At 38.5% G+C, this 14,067-nt stretch overlaps 1 protein-coding gene across 1 annotated transcript; it reads left to right on the top strand.

Moving 5' to 3' along the window:
- Positions 1 to 2,183: 2,183 nt before the first annotated feature.
- On the top strand, positions 2,184 to 13,137 carry LOC134324513 (ubiquitin-conjugating enzyme E2 A-like). The gene is made up of 6 exons (XM_063006382.1): positions 2,184 to 2,359; positions 8,541 to 8,621; positions 8,712 to 8,737; positions 8,829 to 8,918; positions 10,330 to 10,418; positions 11,267 to 13,137. The coding sequence occupies exons 1-6, from the start codon at positions 2,316 to 2,318 to the stop codon at positions 11,393 to 11,395; spliced, it is 459 nt and encodes a 152-aa protein (XP_062862452.1). The 5' UTR covers positions 2,184 to 2,315; the 3' UTR covers positions 11,396 to 13,137.
- The last annotated feature ends 930 nt before the right edge of the window (positions 13,138 to 14,067 follow it).

Raw genomic sequence — 14,067 nt, 5'->3', positions numbered from 1 at the left:
TCCTACATACAGAAAACATCATTTGAGGCAAACTAGAATTAAACTTCATCCATCCAATAAAGATTTATCACCCGAGTAGGTACAGTTCCCCCAATAGGCCGGTCATGCTTACCGAAAGATTGCGACATTTTGGTTTAGGTGAGTGGGGCTGATCGCAAGACAGAAAAAGGTTAATGTAGATTTTTGATTTGATTTTGATTATTTATGTGCCTAAAAGAATTACTGTAATAAAACACAAGCTAAATGTTACCTGTAGAAATGGGTCCGTTGAAAATGAGTGTCTATGGGGAAACTTTAAAATTATGGACTTTACACCAATTAGTTGCTAATATCACTTATGTATCACCTGCCTAATTTTTGTATCTGTGCCAAATGATATATAAAACAATACACTGACTATTGATCACTGTTCATATTTGCTGAATTGTATGTTTGACAGTAAATTTTTTATCATTTATTGTAACTGATATAACAGCAAATTGTTCACATACTGTTGGTCTTTCTGGGAGCCTTTTAGTTGCATTGTGTTGCTTTGGGACATTACATTATGTATTACATTTAAAGTGATAATAGTAAAATCTCTAATAGCTGATTGATGCTGGTGGCACTCAACCTACTAGTGTAGGGCAGTTGTAGCCTAGTGGTTAAGGTACTGGACTTGCCGGGTTGCCACTTTTGGGCCCTTGAGCAAGGCCCTTAACCCTCAATTGCTTAGACAAAATACTGTCACAGTACTGTAAGTCACTCTGGATAAAAGCGTCTGCTAAATACTGAAAATGTAAATGCAACTGTTAAGTAACTCTAGGGGTGGCACATGGCTCAGTGGATAGTCCTGTTGCCTCACAGCGAGAAGGTCCTGGGTTCGATTCCCAGGTGGAGCGGTCTGTGTCCTTTCTGTGTGGAGTTTGCATGTTCTCCCCGTGTCTGCGTGAGTTTCCTCTCACAGTCCAACGACGTTCAAGTGAGATGAACTCGAGATACTAAATTGTCCATGACTGTGTATGATATTAAACTTTTGAACTGATGATTTATTTATTAGGATGTTAACGTCATGTTTTTACACTTTGGTTACATTCATGACAGGAACGGTAGTTACTCATTACACGAGGTTTATTCGTTTACACAAGGTTATATCAAACACAGTCATGGACAATTTAGTATCTCCAATTTACCTCACTTGCATGTATTTGGACTGTGGGAGGAAACCCACGCAGACACGGGGAGAACTGGAACTGATGAATCTTGTGTAACGAGTAACTACCGTTTCTATCATGAATGCAACCAAAGTGTGTAAAATGACGTTAAAATCCTAATAAATAAACATTAACTCTAGAGTCAAACTTCCTTTTCATATAATGCCTCTGGTTTCTGTCAACACCGTAAATTTGAGGTGTTTCTTAAGCCTGAATACCGGCACGGTGGATAAGTGGGTAGCACTGTCGCCTCACAGCAAGAAGGTCCTGGGTTTGATCCCCGGGCGGGGCGGTCTGGGGCCTGTCTGTGTGGAGTTTGCATGTTCTCACCGTGTCTGCACGGGTTTCCTCCGGGTGCTCCGGTTTCCTCCCACAGTCCAAAGACGTGCAAATTAGGTAAATTGGAGACACTAAATTGTCCATGACTGTGTTTGATATAACCTTGTGAACTGATGAACCTTGTGTAATGAGTAACTACCGTTCCTGTCATGAATGTAACCAAAGTGTAAAACATGACGTTAAAATCCTAATAAACAAACATATTCTAGTGTTTCTTTATTTTAACATGCCGTGTTGGGTTAACTAACCAGTTTATTATCACATTCATGGGGTTAAATGATGTATTACAACGAGGAGACACCAAAAATAGAAGTATTAATGAATTAGTGGTGGTATTGATGTAATCTATGAGAGTACATCGACCTTTCAGCCTCCACAGTTCCGCATTACCAACTAACACCTCATTACTGCCCATCCAATACAGACTGTACCAAAGCGATTTTTATAGGGGATAATTTATAAATGTTTCACACCTAACACTTTTTCCACATTTGTACAACATTTACATTTATTCCTAATGCATTTGTACGTGTACAGTGTGAATCTATTAATTCGTTAGCGTAAAGATTGGAAATGTTTAGTATTATTTTCAATTCAAATTTACCGTCACACCCCTGCGTGCTCAGTATGGTTCATTCCAGAGCGTGTAACGAAAAGGAGAACAGCAGGACGCTCTGTTAAGTAGTCGCTAGCTTTAGCTTAGCTGTAGTTTATTTTAGCTTATTAAATCGCCCCAGTTTCGCCACATTACCGTCCTAATTTTCGAACCCTGATCGGATAAGAATGTCAACTCCTGCTAGAAGACGACTGATGAGAGATTTTAAACGGTAAGTTTAGAGAAATACGCGAACTGCCTTTTTAGGCGTTTTCGCACCCGTTTTCGTACAAAGCCCGCCTTCTGTTTGCTGATTGGTTGATTTTAACGCCATTCATGAACATTCCGCCATTGAGCAGCTGTATCTATGAGGCAACAGCCAATCAAAATACAGATGGCACGCTTGTCAGAATACGGATATGAAAGAAAACGCGACTTACTATTTGGTTAGATACAGGAACCGGTGTTCTGTCGATTTATCCTACCCATCGATTTGTCCTACTGAGCATGCGCACATCGGTTTTGACTCGTTGCGGGGAACGCCTATAATTCTGTGCTACCTTTGCCTAATTTATTTGTTCTAGCGGTTAGTAACGTATGGTTTCGTTTTAATTCTTTAAAAAGTTTAAAGTTTAAGTGTATGTATATGTAATGCTGTTATTATGTGACTTTAAAAAAAAAAAGCTATATAAAAATATTCAAAGTGCTTAAATGAGCTGTACTTGATTGATTACAGTTAAATAACTGTGTATCTTAATAATGCTGTGTTAACGTTGTATTTAACCACGTTTATACATGCCTTTGGTAATTTTAGATGCGTTTTTCATACATCTAGAAAAGCCAATCATTTTTAAATAACCATCTGCGACCTTAACATTATGACAACACAAAATGTATTAGGTTATTTTTCAGTTTTGTGCTTTATTAGCAGTTCAATATGTACAGTAACGGTTGTTTGAAGTTAAAGTTGAGTTTAAAGTGAATTACTGAATGAATATGTTGAGCATTTATTACGTTTTTTATGTACTCAGTTATTTGTATATGTACAACTATTTTTTGCTGCTCCCCTGTCAGTTTAGTTCTAATTATTTGAGATTAAGATGTTCTTCGGGTTAGAATATTATTTACTACAAAATCAAAATGTACATACATCATACATACATCATACACACATACACATATATATATATATATATATATATATATATACATACTGTATATACATATAATACTCACTACATAGCCAACACTACATATACACACTACATAGCCAAAAGAACTCGCTTGTAGTTCTACAATTACTGACTGTAGTCCATCTGTTTCTCTGCATGCTTTGTTAGCTCCCTTCATGCTGTTCGTCAATGGTCAGAACCCCCACAGAGCAGGTATTATTTAGGTGGTGGATCATTCTCAGCACTGCAGTGACACTGACATGGTGGTGGTGTGAGTGGATCAGAAACAGCAGTGCTGCTGGAGTTTTAAAATACAGTGTCCACTCACTGTCCACTCTATTAGACACTCCTACCTAGTTGGTCCACCTTGTAGATGTAAAGTCAGAGACGATCGCTCATCTATTGCTGCTGTTTGAGTCGGTCATCTTCTAGACCTTCATCAGTGGTCACAGGACACTGCCCACAGGGTGCTGTAGGCTGGATATTTTTGGTTGGTGGACCAATCTCAGTCCAGCAGTGAGGTGTTTAAAAACTCAGCACTGCTGTGTCTGATCCATTCATACCAGCACAACACACACTAACACCATGTCAGTGTCACTGCAGTGCTGAGAATGATCCACCACCTAAATAATACCTGCTCTGTAGTGGTCCTGTAGGGGGTCTGACCACTGAAGAACAGGGTGAAAGCAGGTTAAAAAGTATGTAGAGAAACAGATGAACTACAGTCAGTAATTTTAGAACTACAGAGTGCTTATACATGATAAGTTTTTCAGGATGAACTCAAGTTCATATGCATGTATAAATAGCTGGAGGTAATATTGTTATTGAATATTTTAAACTAGTTAGAATTTTGCTAAACCAGATTTTGCCACTGTCTCCATTAATTAATAGGAATTATAAAGCCAAGTGAACTTCATGACAGCAGGGCTGAGTGGTGATTTAAGACAATGCAGAGGATTACTGCATAAGTTGCTCCATGCTGCAAGACAGAGCTGACAAGAGCATGATTGAAATGATAGATATTTAGAGCAGCTATATTATACAGATATACAGATATATTTTATCTAATTTTACCTTTATTATTAAAAAGTTATTGTGAACATTATTTACTGATTTGTACAGCATTGTTACCTGTTTTACTCAGGTGCAGTGTGACAGTAGATGGGTACATTTTAATGTGCAGAATATAACAAATCACACCCAAAATACATATGTAAAAAATGTAGACACATCCACCAGAGACTCAGGATGTGTTGTTGTTAATAAACTAGTTTAAAAATTACACAATTATTTGAGATGTATGGGCTGTATAGTGGCTCAGTGGGTAGCTTTGTTGATTCACAGCAAGAAGGTCCTGGGCTCCATTTACAGGTGGATTCTTTCTGTGAGAAGTTTGCATGTTCTCCCCATGTGTATGTGGGGTTTTTTTTCCGGGTGCTCTAGTTTTCTCCCACAGTCCAAAGACATGCAAGTGAGGTAAATTGAAGATACAAAACTGTCTCTGACTGTGTTTGATATTAAATGTGTGAACTAATAAATCTTGTGTAATGAGTAACTACCTGCCCTGTCATGAATGTAACCATGATGTTAAAATCCTAATAAATAAATTAAAAATTAAGATAAATGTCTGAGAGACAGGTCAATAAATCAAGTGTGCTACCTATCATTTGTAATAAAATATAAGCCCATCGAGATGTGCTAACACTATTTATAATAAGACATAGATCTATCGAGATGCGCTGTCTATTGTTTATAATAATATACATACCTATCGAGATGTGCTACCTATAGTTTATAATAAGATACATACCTATCGAGATGTCCTACCTATTGTTTATAATAAGATATAGAGCTATCGAGATGTCCTACCTATTGTTTATAATAAGATACATACCTATCGAGATGTCCTACCTATTGTTTATAATAAGATACATACCTATCGAGATGTCCTACCTATTGTTTATAATAAGATACATACCTATCGAGATGTCCTACCTATTGTTTATAATAAGATATAGACCTATCGAGATGTGCTACCTATAGTTTATAATAAGATACATACCTATCGAGATGTGCTACCTATTGTTTATAATAAGATACATACCTATCGAGATGTCCTACCTATTGTTTATAATAAGATACATACCTATCGAGATGTGCTACCTATTGTTTATAATAAGATACATACCTATCGAGATGTCCTACCTATTGTTTATAATAAGATACATACCTATCGAGATGTCCTACCTATTGTTTATAATAAGATATAGAGCTATCGAGATGTCCTACCTATTGTTTATAATAAGATACATACCTATCGAGATGTGCTACCTATTGTTTATAATAAGATACATACCTATCGAGATGTGCTACCTATTGTTTATAATAAGATACATACCTATCGAGATGTCCTACCTATTGTTTATAATAAGATACATACCTATCGAGATGTCCTACCTATTGTTTATAATAAGATATAGAGCTATCGAGATGTCCTACCTATTGTTTATAATAAGATATAGACCTATCGAGATGTGCTACCTATAGTTTATAATAAGATACATACCTATCGAGATGTGCTACCTATTGTTTATAATAAGATACATACCTATCGAGATGTCCTACCTATTGTTTATAATAAGATACATACCTATCGAGATGTGCTACCTATAGTTTATAATAAGATATAGAGCTATCGAGATGTGCTACCTATAGTTTATAATAAGATACATACCTATCGAGATGTCCTACCTATTGTTTATAATAAGATACATACCTATCGAGATGTCCTACCTATTGTTTATAATAAGATACATACCTATCGAGATGTGCTACCACTAGTTATAATAAGATACCTATAATTTATAATATGATAGACATAATTTTAATAAGAACAGATCGATAAAACTTAAATATTTACTACAGGAATACATTTCGATAGGGTAGGACAAATCGACAGATAGATCTATAAATCTGCGCTACGGTAGGAAGTTTCGATAGGGTAGGACAAATCGACAGAACACCGGCTATTTCGGGTAGCTCGAGTGATTTGTCGTACAGAAGCAGAAAATGTACAGTGTTAATTATTAAATTATATTTTTTATATATACTGATCATGTCTAACAAAATCTGATCAATTAAATGTAAATTATTTTAGCAGAACATTGTAGCTCGGCTCATTTGGTTAGCTTAGGAAGTTAGTAAAAAAACAAGTCAACAACAAGCTAGAATAAATATTGAGACACTTCTTTAAATTTATAGCTTTATATTTTTACCATATTAGTACATATTTTTAAATAGACTAATGTGCACTTTAAAAGCGTAAAATTACACTATTGAAAATAAATATGAATAAAAAACCGTATAGGTCAAGATATTCCTACACTTCTCTGTTTACCTTATAGTTTCATCTATTTAATTTTACCCTTATATTCGGATTATTTAAATTAAAATGAATTAATATCACTGCTTAAAGTATCTATGATTTTTGACACTTAATATTATTATTATTTTAATACTTGTTTCAATGTTTTTAAACAAAGACAACGTCAACTTCAGCACAAGATGAGACCTGTTGTGTTGTAGAGGACTTGGAGGATTGTACAGTAATAAATAAAAAGCTCTTGGCTGTACTAAACAAATATAATGCTTCATTTAACACTTAATATGTCCTATAATCATAATAGACTGGGATCTATTGCTTTCTGTTTCTAGGATCTATTAAATCGTCTCAAAGATGTTTGATCCAAATGGCCAGTTGGCGTTTGGGGCTCAAAACTGTTAAATGTTTTATTTGTTTGTTTGTTTGTTTGTTTGTTAACCAAATTAAATTATCAAGGAATGATACATGATCCATACGTAAAGTTTCACGGGATACCAAGGACCTGTCTGAAATTGTCCAGCCTAATTCCCAATGAATAACAGTTAATATATCCAGAATCATAAGGGATCCAGGATCTTTTGTCTTCCACGGCAGAGAGTGTCTTGCTTTAATACGTTTCAGAACATGCACTGTATGGATATAAAAAATATTGGTTTTATTATTAATACGACTGGTGAATATGAAACATAATAATCTACACCAGACTCAAGATTAAACATTTACCCCAAAAACCATAGGTAAATGTTTAATCTAGAGTCTGGTGTAGATTATTCACTCAATCACCGTCTAGAGTGACGTCATGTGTGTTTTCTCGTGACGTTTCTTTATCTCACATGAGCACACTTTGACTACGTGCCTTGGAACGTAACACTTGGAGCGTTTATTGTTGTTTACGTTTCTCCTCTGTTTGTAAGTGTCTGCATGTGTGGATTAGGTTTAGAGTGGATTTACAAACCACTGCTTTTGTGTTTGCATTTCACATGCTGTCCCAACTTTTCTAAAATTGCTAATAATAGTAATATTTATCTTTAAGATTTTTTTTGACAGAATCAGTGACTCCCTTGTTTACTTTATATACACTGACCTGTCCATTTTATCAGCTCCACTTACCATATAGGAGCACTTTGTAGTTCTACAATTACTGACTGTAGTCCATCTGTTTCTCTGCATGCTTTCTAAGCCCCCTTTCACCCTGTTCTTCAATGGTCAGGACCCCCACAGGACCACCACAGAGCAGGCATTATTTAGGTGGTGGATGATTCTCAGCACTGCAGTGACACTGACATGGTGGTGGTGTGTTAGTGTGTGTTGTGCTGGTACGAGTGGATCAGACACAGCAGCGCTGCTGGAGTTTTTAAACACCTCACTGTCACTGCTGGACTGAGAATCGTCCACCAACCGAAAACATCCGGCCGACAGCGCCCCGTGGGCAGCGTCCTGTGACCACTGATGAAGGTCTAGAAGATGAGCGACTCAAACAGCAGCAATAGATGAGCGATCGTCTCTGACTTTACATCTACAAGGTGGACCGACTAGGTCCACTCATACCAGCACAACACACACTAACACACCACCACCATGTCAGTGTCACTGCAGTGCTGAGAATGATCCACCACCTAAATAATACCTGCTCTGTGGTGGTCCTGTGGGGGTCCTGACCATTGAAGAACAGCATGAAAGGGGGTAACAAAGCATGTAGAGAAACAGACGGACTACAGTCAGTAATTGTAGAACTACAAAGTGCTTCTATATGGTAAGTGGAGCTGATAACATGTACAGTGAGTGTAGAAACGTTATGGCTGATCGGTGTATATCTCTTTTGTATGTAGTTGTTATATAAATGATATTTGGCTGTTTAGGCTCCAGGAGGATCCCCCCGCTGGCGTGAGCGGCGCCCCATCCGAAAACAACATAATGGTCTGGAATGCCGTAATTTTTGGGTCAGTAGAGACATTTGTGTTCCCTTCTCAACGTTCTGATGTGTGTTTGTACGTATAGATTTGTAATGTGTGTGTGTTTTTTAAACGCAGCCCAGAGGGAACACCGTTTGAAGATGGTAAGTCTTATAAATCCTGACATGCAGCATTTTATAGGCTGAAAATGCTGTCCAGCACAAACTGAACGTGCTTTGCGTGTTTGTAACGCAGGTACGTTCAAGCTGACGGTGGAGTTCACTGAGGAATATCCGAACAAGCCTCCGACTGTGCGATTCGTCTCGAAGATGTTTCATCCGAACGGTCAGTTGTTCTCACTCGTTTAATGTCTTAAGTTAATAATAAGAAAAACTACTTCTGCTGTTCATTGTCATCGACTGCTTGATCCTGGTCAGGGTCTTGGTGGGTTCTGGTTTCACTGGGAAACACTAGGGCAAGACAGGATGACTTGAATAGGCGTCAATCCATCACAGATCTTCGTCCCCACCACCAGACATATCCAATCATGTCTGTGCTGGGCAGTTGTAGCCTAGAGGTTAAGATACTGGACTAGTAAGCAGAAGGTCACTGGTGCAAACCCCACCACTGTCTGGTTGCCACTGTTGGGCTCTTAACCCTCAATTGCTTAGACTGTATACTGTAAGTTAGCTGTTGGGCTGCATATAACTGGAACAGACTGCCAGGAGATATTAGATGTACCTTAAATGTAGAAATCTTTAAATCCAGGTTAAAAACTTTTCTTTTTTCTTGTGCCTATGATTGAGCTCAAAATTTTTGCTATTACCCTCATTTTACCATATTTCTTTTAGTTTTTCATGCTCTTCTAAATTGTAGGGTATATTTTACTATATTTTCTTTTAGTTTTCATGTTCTTAATTTTTTTTTATCTCTTGTTTGAATTTCATGTTCTTAATTGTAAGTAAATGTTTGCTAGAAGTCTTTCTGAGGTTTTAGATCTCAGGAATGTTTTAATGCTTTCAATTATTTTTTTTCCTTATGTAAAGCACTTTGAATTTCCACTGTGTATGAAAGGTGCTATACAAATAAACTTGCCTTGCCTAAGTCGCTTTGGATAAAAGCGTCCGCTAAATGCCGAAAATGTAAATGTGTAGATGCTCGGCTGGCCAATAGCACGTCTAAGATTCACACCCAGGTGGTGGGCTAACGTAATTGACCGCTGCGCCACTCAAGCGCCTGTTCTGTGTCTAACTGTACAAAAATCAAGTGCATTACTCTCACAGGACGATAAAATTCAGCTAAAAATTACTCCAGCTGTTTGTCCACGGGCCGAAAAACAATGAGTAGGAGGTTCAAATGAATTTGATCAGGGATTCAAACATAATAATGTCAAATCACCACTAGCTTTGCTTTCGTATGTTCCATCTACTGTACATTATATTGTGAAAAGATCCAGGGAAGCCGGGGACATCGTAATCCGTATAGGGCAAGGCCAGAAACCCATGTTGAATATCTTTCGACCCATTTGAGCACTGTGTGAGAAACTGCTGCGATTATCTAGTCACTTGGGCTGGGAACTACTTCAGAAAACCATTGTCATTTAACACAGTCCACCGCTGCATCAAGACATCAAAATATTTAAAGTATCTTACTTGTATGTAGTCGTTATACGTATAAATGATATATAATAGTGTGTACTTGTTGATTTGTGTAAGTGTAACTGGTTTTAAGTGCTCTCCCTGTCTGTATACGATAGTATACGCAGACGGCAGCATTTGCCTGGATATTCTTCAAAATCGCTGGAGTCCGACGTACGACGTCTCCTCTATACTGACATCAATTCAGGTCTGTAACCACTCATGAGAAATATATATAACAAACTACCACTGTCCATTTGATCAGCTCCACTTACCATATAGGAGCACTTTGTAGTTCTACAATTACTGACTGTAGTCCATCTGGAGGCTTGTTCGATGGTCAGGACCCCCACAGAGCAGGTATTATTTAGGTGGTGGATGATTCTCAGCACTGCAGTGACACTGACATGGTGGTGGTGTGTTAGTGCGTGTTGTGCTGGTATGAGTGGATCAGACACAGCAGCGCTGCTGGAGTTTTTAAACACCGCGTCCACTCACTGTCCACTCTATTAGACACTCCTACCTAGTCGGTCCACCTTGTAGATGTAAAGTCAGAGACGATCGCTCATCTATTGCTGCTGTTTGAGTCGGTCGTCTTCTAGACCTTCATCGGTGGTCACAGGACGCCGCCCACGGGGCGCTGTCGGCTGGATGTTTTCGGTTGGTGGACGATTCTCAGTCCAGCAGTGACAGTGAGGTGTTTAAAAACTCCAGCACAACACACTAACACATCAGCACCGTGTCAGAGGATGATCCACCACCTAAATAATACCTGACCATTGAAGAACAGGGTGAAAGAGAAACAGATGGACTACAGTCAGTAATTGTAGAACTACAGAGTGCTTCTGTATGGTTGCACTGTGTACAACATGCACCCTGTGGTCAAAACTGTGTTAGTCCTGCTAATTCATGTTTTAGTCTCGCAGTACAATGCGATGCCCGATACTACGCACCACCTACACCTCTGTTTTATTTACGCCCTGCGATATACTGTAGAAGAGTTATGATGTCTATTTGATGTTTATCTCATCACCACTCCTCCTCCTTTCCCTACAGTCCCTTCTAGATGAGCCGAATCCCAACAGCCCGGCGAACAGCCAAGCGGCTCAGCTGTACCAGGAAAACAAGCGCGAATACGAGAAACGGGTGTCGGCCATCGTCGAGCAGAGCTGGAGAGACAGTTGACCACGCACTCGGACCTGATGTGTTTTTTTCCCCCCCCTCACTCCTTCGTGGCTGTCTGTGGAAGAATATTTACTCCTACGTTTGTTTTAAAGTTTTTTTTTTTTTAATGCACTTTTGTGTTCGACAGCATTCGTTATTAACGCACGGCCGACTTAAAACGTTCAGTTACAAACCTGCCTGGCTTTAGCACGTCGCACACCAGTCCATGTTTTTCAGTTCGTGTAGCAGAGCTGCCGGGTGGAGCACGTACAGGAATCGGAGATATGGTATTCCACGTGTGGTGCACGGTTCCGTCTGCTTAGTTTCGGATGTGGGACGATCGGTTCTCTGGATCTGTACTGAAATAGTTCGCGAAAGTGCCCGTACATCAGCCAAGATGTGTTTGCTGCCTGATTTAATTCTGCACTGAACTGACTCGCTTTAAAACGATTTATATTAGGGAAAATCACACAAGTTTAACATTTTATATGATCTATAGATGTATAGATATATATATTTAGAGAGAGAGGGGGGCCAAAAATGTAAACACACTATATTAAATGTTATTTAAGTGAATTACGGGAGCAGTGTGTAGTATGATGTTTAAACGTGACTTATAGTAAATATCAAATTAATCTCTGTATACATTAACTATTACAAACTTATGCAGGAGTTTCTTTTGTTTTATTTCTAGATATTGTCATTTAGACTGGTGCATAATTGCAACCATTGCATCCGAGGAGAGCACGTCCTCTTCCGACACGTGTACAGCCCTCCTCTTATCGCCCTGCGTTCCGCCCAGCCGACCGGTGGCAACGCCGAGGAGTTCAGAATCTCGGCGCTGGTGTGCTGGCGGAATATCCCGCCGCTCCACCCGGGCGCCCCGTCACATTTTTACAACAGAATGATAAAAAAATGTGGAAATTCTGCCTCTAAACGTACGTGAGAGAAAAATGAGGCACAAACGTGAAACGAAAAATACTGGGACTGAATATCAAATATCAAAAATGAGTGATTAGACTGTGTAGAACCTCAGACTCATACTCGGATAACTTCTTCTGATTATGTACATACACATTTATTCATTTGTTATTATGTCATCAAAGTATAAACGACATTTCAGCTTAAAAATGTTTATATAAGTGATGGCACGACACCTGAAAACATGAACAAAATCAAACCTGTATTAAGGTAGAACCTGCAAATTAAATCGTTCGTGACTTTTTATAGTGATATGTGATTTATAACTGATAAAATGCTGTAAAATACAACCCAAACTATTAAGTTCCAACTTCAAATCAGCTTCAAAACATCATCTACACACGATACCAGGATAGATTCATATGCAGTCATTATTATTGTTAACAAATCTACGACAGCTACTCATGGCTATAAGCTTCTATTACTTGTTAGTTACAGAACGTAAGTTTGGCCAGCATTCATTTCTTGGCTGATTTACATTTTTGGTTCTTATTTCTCATGATCAGGTGAAATTGAGCACCTAGCTTTCTCTATTCTGCATTAAAATTTCCTGCTAGGTGTTTTCAGACGTTTCCCTTCTCACTTCACTCAGTATCTCAGTAAACGCCGTTTTCGTGTCGTACGCTATAACGTGCATGAACGCCTGAGCTCGTAGCAGAAGCCGGTAATCCTGTATATAAGAAACACAACAGAATGTACTGTATATGTACAGATTTTTTGCACTGGTTATCAGTCATTTTCCAGCACTTGTAAATAATGGAAATAAAAAGCAGGTACCCTCAGTACTGTGTCGTGTGGTTTTCCTGTTAAGAGTATAAACCTGGTAGCAGAACATTTTGCTCTACGTGTGGTTTAGAAGCTTCAAAGCAGCTATTCTGCACACGGCGGCTTCCTTGTTTTGACTGCAGCGAGCACCATTGTTCAAGTACTAAATGTAATGATCCGGGTTCACTTCAGCCCTAAATGTTTGTTATAAAAGTATAAAAATATTAATGCACGAGAGGAGAGGTTTAAACTTGCACACATGGGCTAACAACTAAACCTAAAACCCATAGAATAGAAATAAGTTATAATCGCTTTGGATAAAAGCGTCCTCTAAATGCAAAAATGTAAATAAAGGGAATAAAATTGGCTTTTTTAAGCATCAACGCACCAATCATTGGCTCATTAAGGTCATGTGAGCACTGACATGGTGTGGACAGGTGAGTAATCTCTAATCAATCACAGCTTAGTCTGATTCTGTCCTGTTCTTCATGCCAAGTGTTTATTTTATTTTACTGTATCAAACACACGAACCTTCTCCGTGTCCGTATGAGGATGTGAATGAACGAGTTGCCGTAAGTAAAGATAAACATCATTCAGCCTGTTAGTGCCGATTCTCTCAAACTGACTGTACAGAATGTATTGATAATTATATATACATACATACATAAGAGGGTTCTTCAAAACTTTATCACTTTTTAAACTCTATTTATTCAAAATTTCAAAAACAAATGACGTGACTTTACTACACAGTCGCCTTCTGATGCGTTGTTCCAGCGTCGTTCCGACTTTTTAATGCCGTCAGCAAACAATGTTTTGGGTTGAGCTTGTAGCCACGGGACCCCCACAGAGCAATGACACTGACATGGTGGTGGTGTGTTAGTGTGTGTTTTGCCGGTGTGAGTGGATCAGACACAGCAGCGCTGCTGGAGTTTTTAAACACCGTGTCC

Source organism: Trichomycterus rosablanca, chromosome 12 (assembly GCF_030014385.1).
Source record: "Trichomycterus rosablanca isolate fTriRos1 chromosome 12, fTriRos1.hap1, whole genome shotgun sequence".
Taxonomy (NCBI): Eukaryota; Metazoa; Chordata; class Actinopteri; order Siluriformes; family Trichomycteridae; genus Trichomycterus; species Trichomycterus rosablanca.
This window is presented reverse-complemented; position numbering and strand designations above follow the sequence as displayed.